The sequence below is a fragment of the Dipteris shenzhenensis genome, chromosome 16 (genome assembly GCF_047967505.1).
Source record: "Dipteris shenzhenensis isolate YYH24624 ecotype China chromosome 16, Dip_SZ_1.0, whole genome shotgun sequence".
Taxonomy (NCBI): Eukaryota; Viridiplantae; Streptophyta; class Polypodiopsida; order Gleicheniales; family Dipteridaceae; genus Dipteris; species Dipteris shenzhenensis.
In genome coordinates, this window is record NC_141611.1 from 456,485 (window position 1) to 474,492 (window position 18,008).

The following is an 18,008-nucleotide window of genomic DNA, read 5'->3' on the forward strand; positions in this document are numbered from 1 at the left end:
GGTCCTTCATCTTAGCTTGCTGCCCATCTTCACGAAGTTCTCTTCAATCATGACTTCCTTGTCTTCAAATTCTATCCTCATGGAGAAGTTTAAGGGGGGAAGTTTTCCCACATGGCAAACCAAAATGCAGCTTCTCCTTATGCGTGGAGGAGTTTGGGATGTTGAGGAGGATGACTAGGCTGAGTTACTTGATCAACAACACCAAAAGATGTGGGAGCAGCAGGATGCTAAGGCCATTACCCTCATTGGTCTTTGCTTAGCTCACTCTCTCATCCATCATGTGGATTTCAAGTCAACAACTAAGCAGATTTGGAGTCGCCTCGAGACCTTCTTTGGTAATAAAATAACCAACTCCACACATGACTCACACACATAGACTCTAGATCACCTAGTACTACACACCAACACTTCACACCAACACATTCTTTGGCTATGATATCTCCAACAATGTGCTCAGTAGTAATGACCAAGAAATAGAGGAATGGATTCAAGAGGCATTGAACAAAGAGGACAACATGATAGTCCAAGAAAGGTGGTCAAAGGAATTTGAAGATGATATCAACAAAGAAGATGATCAAATGAGAGAATCCACAAGGGTCCCTATTAGGAGCATTTAATCATCTTACCCAACCCTAGACTATTAGCCTTGTGGATGTACAAAACGTGTTTCCAACTTTATGGATGTGACTAAGTCAACCCACATCATGCCCATAATGCAAGCCCTTGAGGATATAACAATATAAACAATCCACAATGTGCTCTACTAGGAGGATTCAATCATCTTACCCATCCCTACACATCAGCCTTGTGCATGTGCAAAAAGTGTTTCAACCTTATGGCTCGCTCAACCCACGTTATGCCTACGATGCAAACATTGGCCTCATGAAAGGCCATGGTGTCCACATGAAACTTCAAAGGCACAATCTCCTCTATGAGCCATTGCATGTTTTGAGATGAGTGAAACAATGACTTACACGTGCATCGATGCCATGGGAACATTCAAAAGGACCTTGCTTTAAGGATACCTTTCTAGTAGTGACATTGGTGGGAGGGGAGATTTCTCTGGCAACTCAAATTAAAAACACTTTCAAAGGATAATCATTGATTTTTTCTCCGTGCCTCTTCTCAATCTTGCCTTAGTGTAGAGAATTGCATAATGGGGCTATCCCTAAGGGTCGTCTCGTACCACACAGAAAGGTGCTACTTCTTAGTAGATTTTATTGGTGACCTAGATGGTGGGCAAGGCAAACAAGGAGCTACATTTTTCTAACCCTCTTGCCATTTTTCCCAATCTAAAGGAAGCCTGATTTTCTTTACTTGGGTCCCATGTTCATCAATCCTCTCCAATCATACATATAATACAATAAACGTTTGGAAAGTTTTACAATTAAGAAACTCCTTCCATTCGACTCGTGTGCTATATGTAGATATTATTGAGAGGACCCCTGGAGGCAATTGTGCCATTGCAACATTGTTCAAGTTGATGTACCATCTTGTCATACACATAAGGAGCTTGTCATACTTTGGGTTTGTGAAATCCTTTTTGAGTAAGTCATCTTTAGCCATTTCACTAGCTTCAAAATCCATTTCCTCTGTGTACACCCATTTGGATGTATCAAAATCAATGCTGGATCATGTACCAGAGGACTTGGTCAAGCCACAGGATAGAGGAAGTACAACCACATCCATCGCGAGTGGAACAACGACACTTGATGTAGGGCCTATGTATGTTCCAAAGGGTCTTGAGGTATTTCTTGCCTGACTTCTCTATAGGGACAGCTTTGGTACAGAAGTAGACACCATGGCTTGAACATCTGGACTGGTCAAAGGTTTGGAGGGAAAACAAAGGGAGGGTAAAATTGAGGTCAGCTGAGAGGAATGCTTGCCTTGCCAGACAGATACCTTGCATTGGTCAATTGCATCAGACGATAGACTACATAAAGTAATGACCGATCCAAGGGTGAAGGGAGCACGGTGGTTAATGGTCTCAAAAGCCCAAAGCCTAGGGGAAAGAAGAGGAATGAAGGAGGCAAACTCCACTAGAGGGTTGTCAGAAGAATTTTCAAAGGAGGCAAAGTCTTGGGTTAGGCTTCACAAGGCTTCTTTCTCAGCTGGATCAAGTCCATCAACATCTACCACGGGATTAAGCGGAATGCAGGCAAAATGGACAGGCAAAGGAATCAAGTATACCAGTTTAGACTTGAGAGGGGGCTTCAGAGGAGGCTATCTAGCTCTACGGCCTATATGGATTGTCCCATGAAAAATAAAGTCCCACAACAAATAGAGGCTAAGCCTGATGTCCCAATCGGCATCATTGGGGTGGACCATCAAATTTTAGGTCCGGCAAGCATAATATCACAACCTGTGAATATAATTAGTGGAGCAGCATAGCCAGCTCAGTTGAGCAATTCTGGAGCAGCTGTGCCTGTCTTGTAGAGGAGCCCTAGGACAGAGGTGTGGTGCAATTCATCCATGCTTTGTGCCTTCGTTTGTTGTGGTTGTTGAGCGGTTTGTTAGAGCTCTTGAGCAGCCTGTTGGTTCCGAGGTTGTCCCCCAGTTGTAGCAGGGTTCTCCAAAGATCACTTGCAGTTGTCCTGTGCCTCTGTCTCCTTTCTCTCCTTCTCAGTGTGTGTGTGTAGAGGCGTTCTTTCTTTCTTTCTTTCTCCTTCTCAGTGTGTGTGTGTAGAGGCGTGCTATCTTTCTCTCTCTCTCTCTTCCGTTCATTTCCGCTGCACTTCTCACAGTTTCCCCCATACCTTGACCCTTAACATCATCATATACCTAGATGAGTCTAGGAGCATTCTCAAACTCATCCTCTAAAAACACAACATAGTGCAGTTTCAATCTCATGATAGTCACTCAGAAGGTTGAAAATCTTAAACTCCATCATGCATAGCAGGGACTAGCTACTATGACATCCTCACTGACGTCATCAGCGCCCAACAGTGGGTGTAGACCCTTAACATCATCATTCCTATTCACAAGGCAAGTGCCCAGAAAACTACAAGACCATAATTGGACATGTCATGGCCAAGATCTATGCCTTAGTGCTCCATACACAGGTTAGCCAGTTTGCAGAGAGACAGGCAGTCAAGCTAAGGGACACGCAGGCTTTCACATTGATTATGGGACTCTAGACCACTATACCATTGAGGGACCCCCTCCCCCGCCAATGCCATGGATCGAATTTGCTTGCCGCCATCACCACCATGCTCCGGCCAAATTTTCCAGTCACCTCTATTTTGGCTGCTTGACGTCCACATGGCTGTTTTCCTCAGCCTGCTGCCTTGTACTCTACACTGGCCGTCTCTTGATACCACAAATGTTTACTACTTTCTACATCGTTTCGACATCCAGAACAGTTACTTAGGCTATGGGGTCTACTACTCAGCAATTCCTAAAGATGCAGAAGCACCTTAGTGAGTGTTTATTTTTCCATAAAACTTTCAAAACAGAGTATACTAAGCATGATATTTCAATGGTTTCCTTAACACATTCATCCTAGCACCTAATCAATCCATCAGTATTTCCTCCGCAAAGGGCTGTCACACATTTGTACTTCTCCAAAGAAATAAAGAGAAATCTTTTATATTGACCTTCATTAAAGAAAGTTGACACCGGTTACCTAGAATGAGTTTCATTTTCCTTTGCGCTACATTGGTTAGTGAACATTGTGGGACTAGGAATAGTCCAAGAATTAGAATGCAACATTGGGTTAACCTCTAACGGGTTAAAGTGTTGGATATTGTTTGTACAAGGTGCAGGACTTTGGAGAGTGCTAAATTGCCCATTTTTTAAGGGGAAAGCACAAGACAAGTGGCACCCTATTCAATGAAGGGCCCACTTGGGCTAAAGGCATTAAAGACACCCCACTTCAAGAAGAAAGCGCCCTTTTTGAAGAAAAACTCTAAGCCCAACTTTTGGGAAAGCCAAGAAAGCTCCAGCTTTTGGAAGGCAGGGAGGGCAGCTTTTAGAAAGCAGGTACTTTCTAGCTACCCACCCTAGTCCAATGAATTAAGGTCCTGTAGGCTCTCAGTTGTACTGAGAATGTACCTAGACTTTGCTCCCTCATAAGCCAGCTTGTACAAAGAAATTTATATTGTCGTCTGGTTAAGGTTTCAGCGGCTCTTTATGAAAGATGATCTGCAACCCCTTGGAGGATAAGTCTCCATGTTGCAGCTAGGGGATGTGATGCAATGGACATCAAGAAAATCTTGTCACAAATTTGACTGCAATTTTGACACGAATATAGTGGGACAGATGCTTTGGAAATTCTAAGCTCCACAGATACAGCAAAGACGTTTCTCAGGGTATGGGCTGTTGCCTAGCACAGCAGCGACTGTGGCATTAGATGCGGCCATATTAGTTCTTTCAGAATACCTTTGTGTGCATGACTCACCTTCGCCTCTCCCACTTGTTGTATGAATTAGGTTTTGCTGGGAAAGATTCTCCTTGATCTTCTTTAAAATATTCATTTGGAAAGGGTTTGCAACTTGCCTCAAAAACTCAAATTCTCTTTCTACCTAAAAAAGGTAAAAACGTCAACTGCATAGAGCATATTTAAAAAATACTATGGAAGATCTCTGATACAAGTTTTGAGGTGATGTTTTGCTATCGATGACAGAAGAAATAGGGGCCCACAATTGGATACAAGGCATCAAATAAAATGCATACTTGGATACAAAAGTTCTCAGCTTGCTAAAATTTATGAAGCTTCCTCGAATTCCCCTAATAAAGTAGAATTGCAAAATTAACTTTTATTTAAAAAACGGGACCTGGTCCCATAGAACACTCTTTCTGCCGAACAAAAGCCTAAACAACACACGTAACTTAGCTTTCAGATTTAAAAGACCATGATATAATTAGTGGACCACTCAAGAAAGTATTTCAATAATATACGACCTTCAGTTTCAGCATTCCCCTTATGTAAACCTACTTTTCCGGACTTTGCAGAAGAAACTGTCCTCACAGTCTGCCCCAACTCCCCTCATACAAAAGCTGTCCCAACAAGAAAATAGGATCTTCACATTCTACGTTGAAGACCACCTGAAACTTATTATGCATGAACATAACATTTTTGACAAAAGCACCTGGTAGATTTTTGGCAATGCTCCATAAATCAACCTCAGGAGATAGCTTCACTTTCTTTGAATGAACTTTCAAAATGTCAAATCGGCCTTTTGCACGTGGAGGGTTGACAGTTATCTGGAACAGAAGGCATAAAGCAAGTCGCATAACCAAACGTGCAAGTTTACCACAAGTGAGCAAGTCCTGATCTAAACTTAAAAAAAGAAAAAGATGAAAAGTAGAAAGCCAAAATCCCCACCTAAGCCCCATCTGTTTTACCTTTCGATCAAATCGCCCTGGACGAAGAAGAGCAGGATCCAGCATATCCATGCGATTAGTAGCACCAAGGAAGACAACTCCCTTGCCAGTATCAAATCCATCCAGCTCTATAAGAAGTTGGTTAAGAGTTGTTTCTCTTTCCTGTGATCCTGCATTGTACTCCTCCAAGTCATCACCATCTCCTCCCTGCCGCCTGTACAAAACATACTCTTAACAGATTGCATATGCACAATTACAATCGATCATCAGCCAAAAGGGAAAATACCAACATAGCCGCAATTGGGGTGACAAGCTGACAATCTAAATAATGAAGAGGTATTTGTCAAAATGCCTCTCTTTAATTAGTAGCCGACTTTAAGGAACATTATTCACGTCACAGTAGCATTCCAGACTTTTTGCCACATGATAAGTGAACGGATGACAATTCATAGCCATGAAATCCAAAAGAACAGACTGAATTAGTCACTTACATCGCACCTAATGCATCGATCTCATCAATGAACACAACAGATGGACGGTTCACCTGCATAACAAACTACCTCATCAAAACCAGTAAGCTTTTCTAACCTCAGTGGCTCTGTCTTTTGTTATTTCCACCCTGCATATTTCAAAGATTTTCAAGCTTCCCATCATCCTAACTCCTTGCTTCTAACCCTCGAGCACAAGGATAGGTCATATAACCTTTGCTCGTTTGAACAGATCACGTACACGAGCCGCTCCAACACCAACCAGAACCTCCACAAACTCAGACCCTGCCATTTGGTAGAACGGAACTCCAGCTTCTCCAGCTATAGCCTTGGCTAACAAAGTCTACAAACACAGCAAAGAAGCACATGACACACAGACACTGTTTTTGAAATGGCATAAATGGAAAGAAGAGATGCAAAAAATACCTTCCCACATCCAGGAGGGCCCTCCATAAGGACACCATGAGGGGGCTTTGTACCCATTTGGTTGAAACGTTCAGGATTCTTCAGGTAGTTCACCAGCTGTGAAGTTGACGAAAGCACAGGTAGAAAAGAATCAGTACGAGCATTTCAACCAAGAATAAGGCTACAACCAAGCTGCTTCAGCACCAAGCCAATGTAGTTGTGCCAATGCTGACAACCTCCTTACAGCGGTTTTCCTCTTCCCTGTTCCAAATCGTTTGTTATACCATGGAAAGGTCTTTTGAATCCTTTTTAAACGCTGGACAGGAAAAGACATAACAATGAACACATGTAGCACACGGATCTTATAGTATACTGGGCATTGATCTCCTGCATATCACATAAAGTAAAAATCCATCTCTCACGTGGCATGCAGTCCGAACTTTTTATCGAGCCACAAGCTAGAGGACCCTAGATACCACAGCTTGACTAATGTCAGATTCTAAATCAAATACCCTGACCTAGAGCTACCGGACCTTGAACATTGGTTACACAAGTCTTGGTTGTAAGTAAACAAAGTAACCAAGTGTTTGCCAACCAAATATAATACAAAAGATTACAGCAAGTGAAGGCATCATCCCAACATCCATTTTAGTGTACCTTTAACACCCCAAGGATTATCCAAACAGGACACAAAGCAATGGATCTAAGACGGCCTCTTGCAGCTCAATGTGGTCCTCCAACCTCATAAACCCAATTTAAACTAGATTTGGACGGATTCCATTGACTCATAAGTAGAATAGCTCAACAGAACCATCAAGGGCTTTACCATTGCTTTCTCCTACTTGACAACGCTACTTATTTCATGCATGGTATCCTAACCGGAGATGTGGTTATTCATTTCAATTCTTGTTGCACTAGACAAGAGGTGCACATTTAGTCATTTCACTCTTTGTTGTAGAAACGCTTAGGCTTGGCCATGGTTCTTAGGCACACAAAATGTATTGTTTGTCTCGTGATCCATTCTAGTGACTCAAAGACGTTGATAAAATCTCCTTTTCTTTCTTTCACCCATTCTTTATTTTCTTTATTTTGATGGTACTACAAATTCCAAAAAGTTTTATGATTCACAAGATTTTCTTGTTGCATCTTTGCACACACTCCTCTGATGAGTATGTAGAGTGCCATCTCCAATGTCTGCCTCTGGTAATTCTAGGTTCATCGACTCAAGGATTTCTATCTGTTCGACTCCCCTCCTTTGTTCTTGGGTGTCCTGATTTCCTGTGCCCATGTAGAGCCATCCTCTAGAGCAGGAGGCATTATGAAGGATCTCTGTTTCTTTGGGAGTTCTATATCAGAAGATTACCTTTCCCATTCGCCACATCATTTTATAAGCTGATGTTGGACTATGCTGTTTGTGCCATAGCGCATTGTACGGTGCGATCCTAGAACTTCCACAGAATTGGCTTGAACTTTTTCAGCACTTGTTAAATTTGCAATAGGGTGGTGGTCGACCTACAAGTTCTACTTTCTTCTTTTTTCAAGTTTTGAGATTTTAAGAAACGAGCTATATGATACAATCTACAGAAATGATTTTAACAGATGGTGTCTATGGGTTGTGAAGTACAAGCAAGAAAGTGTGGTCAACCTACAGTTAGAGAAAACGTGTCTCTATGATCACCACCAAATTTTAAAGTATCAAATCTTTAGCTTAGGATGGAACTTGTATGCAATGATGACATAAAATCAAGGAGGTGTGCCTTGAGGTAAATTGAAGAGCACACACAAATTCAGACCAACATCCTTGTCATGCATAGGATAAACCTATAGGTGACACTGGCTTTTTCCTTTTGCAAAAGCTGCAGACTTTCACCCAATTGCCATGATACAAATAAATCAAAGCAGCTTTCACATTCATCCCGATGCATATGCACATATGCAGACTCTATCCACGTCAATAATGCACCAATTAGTAGGAGCAATATTGTTTCTGCATCAGTGCTCAAGAGCAGGGTACCTTGAATCCAAATGTGGTAATAGGCTGGTCAAAAACACATATTGTCAAGCACTAAATTACATAGCATTTCAGTAGCCTTTCTCAGACTTACCTCTTGAAAAACTGGTTGTGACTAGATAGGAAGCTCTAACTCTCCTATACACGATATGTTTGAGTCCTTGTATTCATGTATTATGAAAGTAAGTCAAAAGATTTCTTTGCCCAGTAGATAGTCTGGTTGTCAGATAGGTACATCTACCATAGAAACTTTATATCATTATTTTCAGTTGAGGTAATAAGAACAGTACAATTGAGCACGCACCCTGAAATAAAAAAATTTTTGGTGTGTTCTTGTGATGGTCAACGAGTTTATGGATTAGTCACTTTAATGTGAACTGATATGGCACAGTAAGGGCATGAAGAATACCTCTTGGAGCTCTTCCACCACATCATCAATTCCAGCAATATCCGAAAAGAATACACCAGTTGAACCCTAGAAAGGATGAAATGAACAAAAACTCTCTTTTGTCCATCAAGCAGAAATCCAAGTGAAGCATATGCCTTCGAAATGAAAAAAAGCAAGCAGAGAAAAAGAGGATACCCAAAAAACTTACCTCTACCCGGGCTTGTGGCTTTGACTGACCAAATTCAATAGCTTGCCAAAGATCCTGTAAATTAACCAAGCAAATAGCTTAGCGTTTTACTTTCTTCACTAAATACAAGAGAATGTTGATGTAGGGCTGAAACAAACCCATTTTGTGAAGTCCTTGGGTCTCCTGGTCAACGTGAACTTTGCAAGCCCTGCCATAGACCCAGCAACAAAAAGAATAGCTGCCAAAAGGCGGGCATTGGAGAAAAGGGATCCTGAAGTGAGGAATCCATAAATACTGGAGACAAGTCCTGGGAGACCTCTCCTGCCCATGGTGCTACTTGTAAATCCACCTAAAATAAGGATCCCCAGGCCTTGAATAAGCTTTACAAGGAGTATCTGGATAGGCCAAACCACTGGTATAAGTAAAGGGAACACTATGTAGACCAGCACTATAGATACAATGCTGAGACCAGTGAATGTCACTGCAGTGGCGAAACCTCCAATTGTGAATGCCACTGCAGCTATCAGTCCACTTGCAACAGTCAGCTCCAACATCAATTTGCTAGATATAGAAGAGGCCACTGGATTTGGAGCTGCAGGGGGCATCATAACATAGGGCTGCATATCCATTGTCATAAGAATCAGTACCAATTGTCATAAGAGTTGGTATCTCTCATGAAATTTGCTAACTGAAATATTTGAAATGTTAAGTTTTCGAAACAGCAGGCAGCGAGAGATTCACATTCAGAGTCCATAAATTTGATAACTAAAACGACAAATGAAATCAAAAACTAGACGACGTAGATACACTCCTTTCATCGAAACAACAATGGCATGTGTACAGCGCACAGGGTGAACAGAAGTTATGCATTTTGACCAAAGCGTAGCATGGCCATGCTTGAAGTACTATGATCATAATTGTGTTAGAATAACCAAAGCTCTAGCTTCACTATCTGCAAAGAACCTGTATAATACCTGTCAAACTAGTGACTAGTAATCATTGAAATTATTGGATGCATCAGAATTGACCGAAGAATGCATGCTAATGTGGAAGCACCTAAAGGGCATAACACTAGATCAAAGGTAAGATAGGTAGTGGCTGCTTTGTTAAACTAGCCAGCCCTGCTCCAGTTCAGCCACTCCCCGCTTGCTCCGCAGCCCCTGCAATCTGCCCCTTTTGCCCTCACATACTCTCCTGCCCTCATCGATAAGCTATAGGCTCAGTTTCAGCCACTTTCCCTGCTTATCCATTTTGTGAATAGAAATCCCGTTTTTATTTCCAACTTGTAGAAGAAAGGACTTTCCAGCCTTTACACTCAAAATCAGCCTCTCTATTTTGAAGCCCTATGGTCCTATGGCCCTATGGTCTTCAGAAGATCGCTGAAGCACTCCTCTTCACACTTCTCTTTTTCACTTGAAAAATAAAGTTCATAGAATTTTTATCAGTTTCTCATTTACAGAAGTTCTAAAAATATAGCACATGATCACCCTTGTTGAGCCAGAGCTCTATCTTTGTTTAGTCTTCTTTGCACTAGTTGCTAGGGTATGGAAATGTAGGATAGGATCCAGTTTTTTCCTTTCAAATGTAGGATAGGATATGGGGTGGAAGGCTAGGGTATGGAAGGGTAGGATAGGATCCAATTTTTTGCTTTCAAATGTAGAATGTTTTCCTCTTTATAAAAGGATGGCTTCTACAACATGTGCATGGATAGAGGCAAAAATGATTAAAAGTATTATTTAAAAGATTAAACGAATTATTAGATATTATTCTAATCTAGAATAACGACTTAAATATTACAGTTGGAAACTAAGAAATCGTTTTTTAAAGCTTTTACATTTTGGATTTCATCTCCCATTTTCTTTCATGGGGAAGATCATTGTAATACATTGAAATGTATATTAATGTTCTAGGACTTCTATGTTTCTTTGGGTTTTGTCTGAGGATCTGAATGGCTTTTGTAATTAAAGCTTGGCATCATTGTAATAAATAAATATACCTGGGATCAGCTTAGGTAGGGGGTGTATTTCATTCACTCCCGGAGTCTTCTCTTTTTGCTTTTCTCTACCCTATCCCTTGCGTGGAATTTTGAATGATATGCATGAGATTTCTTAGCAATGGCTATTTGACATTCTAAGTTTATCAAGTTACCTGGAAATTGTGCTTCTGTATTCGGATGGTTATTTAAGAAAGACATGCATGTATTTCTTGAAAGAGGAATTTGAGACCCTTAAATATTTTAAGGAGTTTGTTGCTATGGTTAAAAACCAAACTGACAAGATGTTAAGGCTCTCAGGTCAGCTCTAAAGGGGGCTAATATAAAATAATAGAATTCATTGAATTCTATAATGAAAAGGGAATTAGTAACAACATACTATCTCCCAGAATTCCTAGCAAAATAGTTGAATTTGAGTGAGAAATCTAGGCATATCTTCATAACCAGAGTGCCACAAAAGCTTCAAACTCATGAGAGGCTTTTACTATTAAAAAGCCTAGAGTAGATTACTTATGGCTGTATGTCTTATGTAGAAGACAACAGAAAGAAACTGGATGATAAATCAACTCAAGGGATATTTATTGGCTATAGTGAAGACAGTGAAGCTTACAAGATTTGAAATCTGGAAAGCAATAAATATTTTTTTGTGGAAGGAGGTACCTGATATACTTTCCAGTAAGATACATCATTCTTTCCTATCACTAAGAGAGTGGAAGAAAAGAGTGACAAACCCATTGTTGCCGAGAAATTTTCATCTGAAGTTGGTGAACAAGAACCTGACGTTGAAAATGTGCCTTAATGGTTTTATGAAACTGTTAAAGAAGGCCAATTGTAGATAAACATTTCACTAGATTTGAAGGCACTTCATAGACTCAATGCGAGTCATGCTTTAATAATGACCATTAAAAGATAAGGAAATCACAAACTTGTTGACCTAGGCCTACGGACATTGAGTCTGACACCATTGTCAAATCTCAAAAGTAGCAAAACAACCTAAACCAGGGTTGGGTGTAAATGTAGTGTTTATTGTTTTGTGGGAAATTTCCCACTAGAGAAGGCCTCTTTTGTCCTAAAGTCAGGATACCATGTGTGGGGGCGTACAGAGTACTTTGTAATTTAAGATATTTGCACGGAAGAGCAAAAGGAGAGCCAAAATTGATCACATGATACGAGACATTTCAAGGTGTGGACACCTGCTTGAAGGCTTCTATATTAGCAATACACTACCTTACTCAAAGACCGTGCAAGACTCAACATACAAGCAGTTCCACACCAAATCCTACCCTTCTCCTATCCCCCATGAAGATTCCCATGACTACTTAAACCTTAATACTTTTGGCACCGTTTTGCTTGGGAGAAGTAGGCTTATGTATCGCATTGCCTCTCTGATTATCCAATTAAACAAGTAGGCCTATAACAAATATAATCCAAGGTTTGCTAGGCTCACAACTCAATCTAGACAACTCAGAATTGACCAAAACTGAAGCCACCTTTTAGATCTTGACGTGCGCTAGTATACATGTGCGTGATCAAGGTGCTAATCCTAACGCTCAAAGATTATAGGTTCTAAAGGTCACATCCGCCTCATAGTTAAACTCATAGTTAAACACTGCGCGATCTTGATCTTCCCTGCCAAGATCATTGCCCAACACACCAAGGCTCGCCCCCAAAGCCACTTTGAAGATGTCAAAAATAAACCATGGATACTAGAGACCCAACGGGTGTTAGCAAACCCTTATGGATGTGCAAAGCATCATCAGTCTCGTATGACATGTTGATAATTTAATATCAGGTGGAAGGTGATCTGGTAGGAAATAGTCAAACGACTCGTAACTTCACTAATGTGAAGTCCACCTCATGCGCTAGCTCCAACATCATGTCATTGCATGTGACTATCATGAATACAAAAGATCCATCACCATAGCAATAGATGGTGTGAACAAGACCTTACTAAGTACGGCAAAAGTAAACCATACTGAAGATGGTAAAGTCATACTGAAGATGACAAATCACATTGAAGGTGATACAGCCACACTAAAGGTGACACACACTGGCGATGTCATGGGCTACATTGAAGATAGCATTGTAAATGATCTAGTCATGCTAAAGGTGACAAGAGCTATACTAAAGATAGCATACATGGTGATCAGCCATGGTAAGAGAATGCTCTGAACTCTAAATTGTTAAGAATCTTGCTCATAAGAATACTGGATAAACAAAAAGCCTGCAGTGCATCTAGGTGTCACTGGAGCCCCTTGGGTGTGGACGACAAGAGTGCCACGTCATCTGCATAAAGAAATCCTGATGATGATCCCGGCAAGTGAGCAACCGGTCCCTCCGAAAGCCCCCATGAAAGTCTCAAGCTCATCGATGTAGAGGCCAAACAGGGTTGGTGATAAGGGACAACCCTATTTGACCCCTATGGTACTCAAGGTCTCATCTGTCCAACCTGCGCCTATCCGAACTCGACCTGAGACTCTCTCATGAAGTGCTATGACTGCCTAGATGATCTCCTTATCAAACCCCAATGTCTGTAGGCATGTGATGAGACGAGCTCGAGGTACTGTGTCAAAGGCTTTGCGAAAATCCACAAAGCAGCAATATACCCTCTCCTTCCAGGATCCGGCCTCCTCAATGACACTCCTGAGTGTGAGTATGTGATCCATAGTCCCATGGTCTCGCCTGAAACTAGCCTGACCCTCTATTCTGAGCCCTCTCATCTCTGCGAACAGGCTGACCGACGCATCCAATACAGCTGCATAGATCTTGGGCATCACATGTCCAATCATGATAGTCTTGTAGCTACTCGGGTCCATGGGATCCCCTGCCTTGTGGATGGGGGTGATGGTGTTGAGTGTCCAAGTGCAGGGGAAGCCAAGGCAAACAACGTCATTGAATAGCTTTGCTAGGATTGGGGCTAACGTGTCGATCCCATATGCGATAAACTCAGTGCATAGCCCCTCGTGATCCTTAGCTCGGCCATTGTGCAGTTTCAATGTCGCGTCCTTGACTCCCCCTCTGGTGAACAGCGTGCAAGTGGTGGGGCGAGGTGTGTGTATGAGATCTGGAGTGGGCTGGTGTAAGACATCATAAAGATGGTGTGCATACGTGTACCAGACTCTCGTGTCGGTGAGGGGTGAAGGAGACCTACGCTCAAGGAATCTCCACCAAAAATCCTTAGAGTTGTTGCTGTACAAAATGTTCAGTAGCTGCTCCTCATTTCGACGAAGAAATGCCTGCTTCTTCCGACGTACGAGACATCGATACTTGCATGCCGTGTCTGGTGTATTCGGGAGGTGACATCTAGTTTCAAGTCGGAGTTGTCAGCGATAAGCCTTGCACTCCGCATCGTACCAATTGTGGCGGTGGTCTAGTGGACCGTGTGGTGTGGGGAAAGATTTGGAGGACAGCCTCATGGAGTGTGCGACTAATCAGGGCAGCACGGTCCTCTATGAGTGGTATGTGGTCGATGTAGGTTAGGAGTCTGTTTAGGCGTCCAGAGTAGGCAGGTGAGAGGCTGTGATCAAAGTGTATTTCGTGGTAGGAGTCGTGCTTCCTATGTGGTGTGTGTGGTGTGGCTAAGCGTGGGGTGGCGATAGTGAAGAATAGGTATGTGTGATCAGCTCCTGGAGGGAGTGGTGCTACTGTGAAGTCAGTGATACATGAAGTGAAGGTAGGGGATCCCATGATGTAATCTACTACACTAGTACCCCCCCCCCCCCCCCCCGTGTGGGAAGCAAGTAAAACCACCTGAGGAGGGCCATAGTCAAGCCCATTGTAAATGATGAGATCATGCATCCTGCCCAGATCAAGGAGCGCGTGTCCATATGGTGTAACAAGCCCGTGTCGGTCCGATGAATATGAGAGAGAGAGAGAGAGAGAGAGAGAGAGAGAGAGAGAGAGAGCAAAAGAGAGAAAGAAAGCTTATTAAAAGTCTTCAGAAGACCAAAGGGATCTGATACAACGATCTGAGAGGTGGAGCCACTAAGTGGGCATCAACACCCATGATGAGTACAAAACGAAGAAACACCCATGATGAGAAAGAAAAAAAGAAAGATTATTATAGTACCCGGAAGACCGACGGGTCTATCAAACTGGTAGAAAACCTATTACAACAAAGCAGAAATACCAAACAAGCATCACCCATGTTGAATGCTAAGTTCTAAGTAGTACATAGTCATATCATCAGTAAAATAACATCATCATCATCATCATCATCACAATCCTCATCATCATGTTGATCAATCCACGTCACAAGGCCATGCCAGCTCTGGCCAGTACAATGCCGCCTCACAGGGTGTAAATTTCAAGGGGAGTGGGTGTTGTCCGTCTCGATCTCCTGGCAGTGACTCTGCTCCTAACCAAAGCTACTGTAACACCAGTGGGTTGTGACCCAGGTCTAAACAAGGATGGGAGGTCACACGATGTAATCCACATGTTTGTCCACTATCGAGTATGGCGTGCCTCGAGCTCCGAGTCCCTACTGCATCTGTAGTCGATGACTGTGTGGTCCGTACGATCCGACTAGAAGAACTCCGTGATCCTGCTCTGAGAAGAGTCGGTAGTGTGTATGAGGCCTGCCTCTGTATCCTGAGTAAGTGCTCTCTATGTCAAATCGCCTCATGAATGAAAGCAAAGAGGCACCCCCGTTCTAGATACGAAAGGAGTCTGGAGAGGGGCCCAAATCCGTCTCACCACGGATCTCGTAGTGCATGGGGCATCGAAGTGCGAAGTGCTCCTCTAACTCAATCTCCTGCAGGTCCGATAGCTGGGCAGTACTCCCTAGGTATCCCCTCAGCTCGTCCATTCTTGATACGGAGTCCGTGTGATAATAATCGAAACTGCCCGATGGAGATCCTTAATGAGTGCGGTAAGTGAAATTGAGTGTACTCTATGGCCAGACAATGAAGCCCTTCTCAGAAATGCGAAGGCAGTGATCTCTGTAGAAGCTGAGCTTCACTGGAAGCTTCTCGGCTCCAACCAAGTTCTGAATGTGTGTAGTTGTAAGAGATCTTCTCGAATAACCTAGTTGACCTCGTGGTACCCAAGTGTTATAGATGGGGCGTCTAGGCTGTATTGGAAAGGGGGTAATCTATCCATGTGTAGCCCCAATCTCTCGAACCACCTGCATGTCTGTGCATACCATCCTTTCTCGTCCCCTCCATCTGCAAGACTCATGGACGAAATGGTCTAGAATGTTGCATCTAGCTACAATGGAGAAGCGCCAAACTCAGCTTGAATGATATGATGTGGCACCGATGGTTTCCCCCGGATCATCCATAAGAGCAAGAGAATCTGTAGTCACTCTATTCGAGCCCACACTGTGTCTAAGAGGTTGGGTCCCCAACAAGGGCTACCATACATGCCGGCTAGTCGAACCAAAAAGTCAAAGAGGAACCTTGGTCTGAAGGTCCTGAAAGTGTGAGCGGAATCTCAGCCTGCTCCTGTTGCCCATCCATCGCCTCCCTCTCTTGCTTCCTTCCTGATGGCCATCGCCTATCTCTCAGCCTGCTTCTGCTGCCCATCCATCGCCTATTTCACTGCTCTTCTCTCTTGCTTCCTTCCTGATGTCCATCGCCTATCACTCAGCCTGCTTCTGCTGCCCATCCATCGCCTATTCACCGCTCCTCCTATTGCACATCGCCTATTCCTCCCGCCTCTCTTGCTGCTGTTCATCGCACTATTTCCAGCCATCCTCTTGCTCTTTTTTCCTGCGGTCTCTTGACCCTATTGCTGCAGACTTGAGCGCCCTATTTCAACCTCTCTCCTGCGCATAAATCTTGATCAAGCGGGGTATTCTATTCTAACCAATTGCTTCTTTATTCGTTTTTCTCGTGAAAGCGCTTCAATACCAATAAAGGGCTTTATGCAAAATCCATTCAGTGGTGCTGGAAACACATTACCATGTAGATTTACAATCTGGAATGTTCCTTGCATCAGGTCCTGCACAATGTGATACACCCCTCATATTGGAGCTTCAATTTGCTACAAAAGCGCCCCAACTTTGAATTATGCACGAGGACTACATCTCCCTTTTTAAAAAACAACCTGCGTAATATACTGACTCTGGATCTGATCTACTTCTGAACAGAGTAGTTGATCTTGCCACAATTGAACAGACTCCTCTAGACTCATCTTCTTAGCTGTGATTTGTAAACTGAAAGAGATGAACTCCATTGGTACAATAACCTCCAACCCGTAAACCAGTCGGAACGGGGTCATTTCAGTGGTGACCTTGAAAGAGGTTCTAATGCCCACAGAGCCGAATCCAGTTTCGTATCCCAATCCCTTCTATTATCAGACACCGTCAACTTCACGATCCGCTTCATGGTTTTGTTGCTGCTTTTCACCAACCTGTTTGCCTGTGGATGATACGTCATGGACATTTTTGGATCACCATGTGCACATCTGTAAGCTCTTTGATGGTTTTGTTGAGAAAGTGCCCTCCCTTGATCAGAGACTAATACAATAGGGCATCCAAAATGGGTGATAACATTCCTATATAGGAACTTTGTCATACTTGATGCGGAATTATCTCATAATGCCTAGGCCTCAATCCACTTGGTACAGTAACCAACTCCTCCTCCTCTTTCCTTCTTCTTCCTTCTCTCTTCCAACCCATTTGCTCTTTTACACATTCCTTCTCAAATAAAAGAAGGAGATTGGAGTGGCTCACTTCACCTGGAATCACCCAAGGGCTGCCAGCGGCAGTTACTTCCTTGGAAGGTCTTTGATCATATGCAGTTTTAGGTTGAAATAGTCTTATATCACTACAATCCTATCTAGAGTCTAAGTCTAGGATTGTAAATATCAGAAGAGTCTTGTCCAAAGATCTGTATAGCTATTGTAATGGGCTAAGCATCATTGAAAAAACAAATACAACTAGGATTACCAAATTGGGGTGAGCCGCCTCATTCTCACCCAATCGGGTGCTGGTGTACTTGCCTCTATCTCCTTTTATCTTATGTTGCTATGTTAATATATGTGGTGTGAATGCATTTATAGTCATGGTTTTTTTTTTAAGTGGAATCATGAAAGTTCTAAAATTCTGAGTTTATTAAGTTATTTACTAGAAATCACGCACGACTCTAGCAGTTTTCACTCATGGCAAGTAGAATTCAAATACTGTCTTATGGAGAAAGGTCCTTGGCAGTATTATAAAGCTGCAGAGGGGGAAGATGATCAAAGAGTCAATCATCATGTGGTATCTT

The 18,008-nt window shown here is 42.6% G+C and overlaps 1 protein-coding gene across 2 annotated transcripts in view; it reads right to left on the bottom strand.

The window, feature by feature from the left end:
* Positions 1-18,008, bottom strand: part of FTSHI1 (FtsH extracellular protease family) — a 108,561-nt gene that overhangs the window by 72,871 nt on the left and 17,682 nt on the right. For both annotated transcript variants that reach the window (XM_087387157.1, XM_087387158.1), the window contains exons 5-12: positions 8,963-9,421; positions 8,826-8,879; positions 8,639-8,704; positions 6,240-6,335; positions 6,028-6,156; positions 5,817-5,869; positions 5,347-5,539; positions 5,091-5,205 (exon numbers count right to left, since the gene is read on the bottom strand). In XM_087387157.1, coding sequence (XP_087243283.1) covers positions 5,091-5,205; positions 5,347-5,539; positions 5,817-5,869; positions 6,028-6,156; positions 6,240-6,335; positions 8,639-8,704; positions 8,826-8,879; positions 8,963-9,421 — 1,165 coding nt within the window. The remainder of the gene's footprint in view (positions 1-5,090; positions 5,206-5,346; positions 5,540-5,816; positions 5,870-6,027; positions 6,157-6,239; positions 6,336-8,638; positions 8,705-8,825; positions 8,880-8,962; positions 9,422-18,008) is intronic.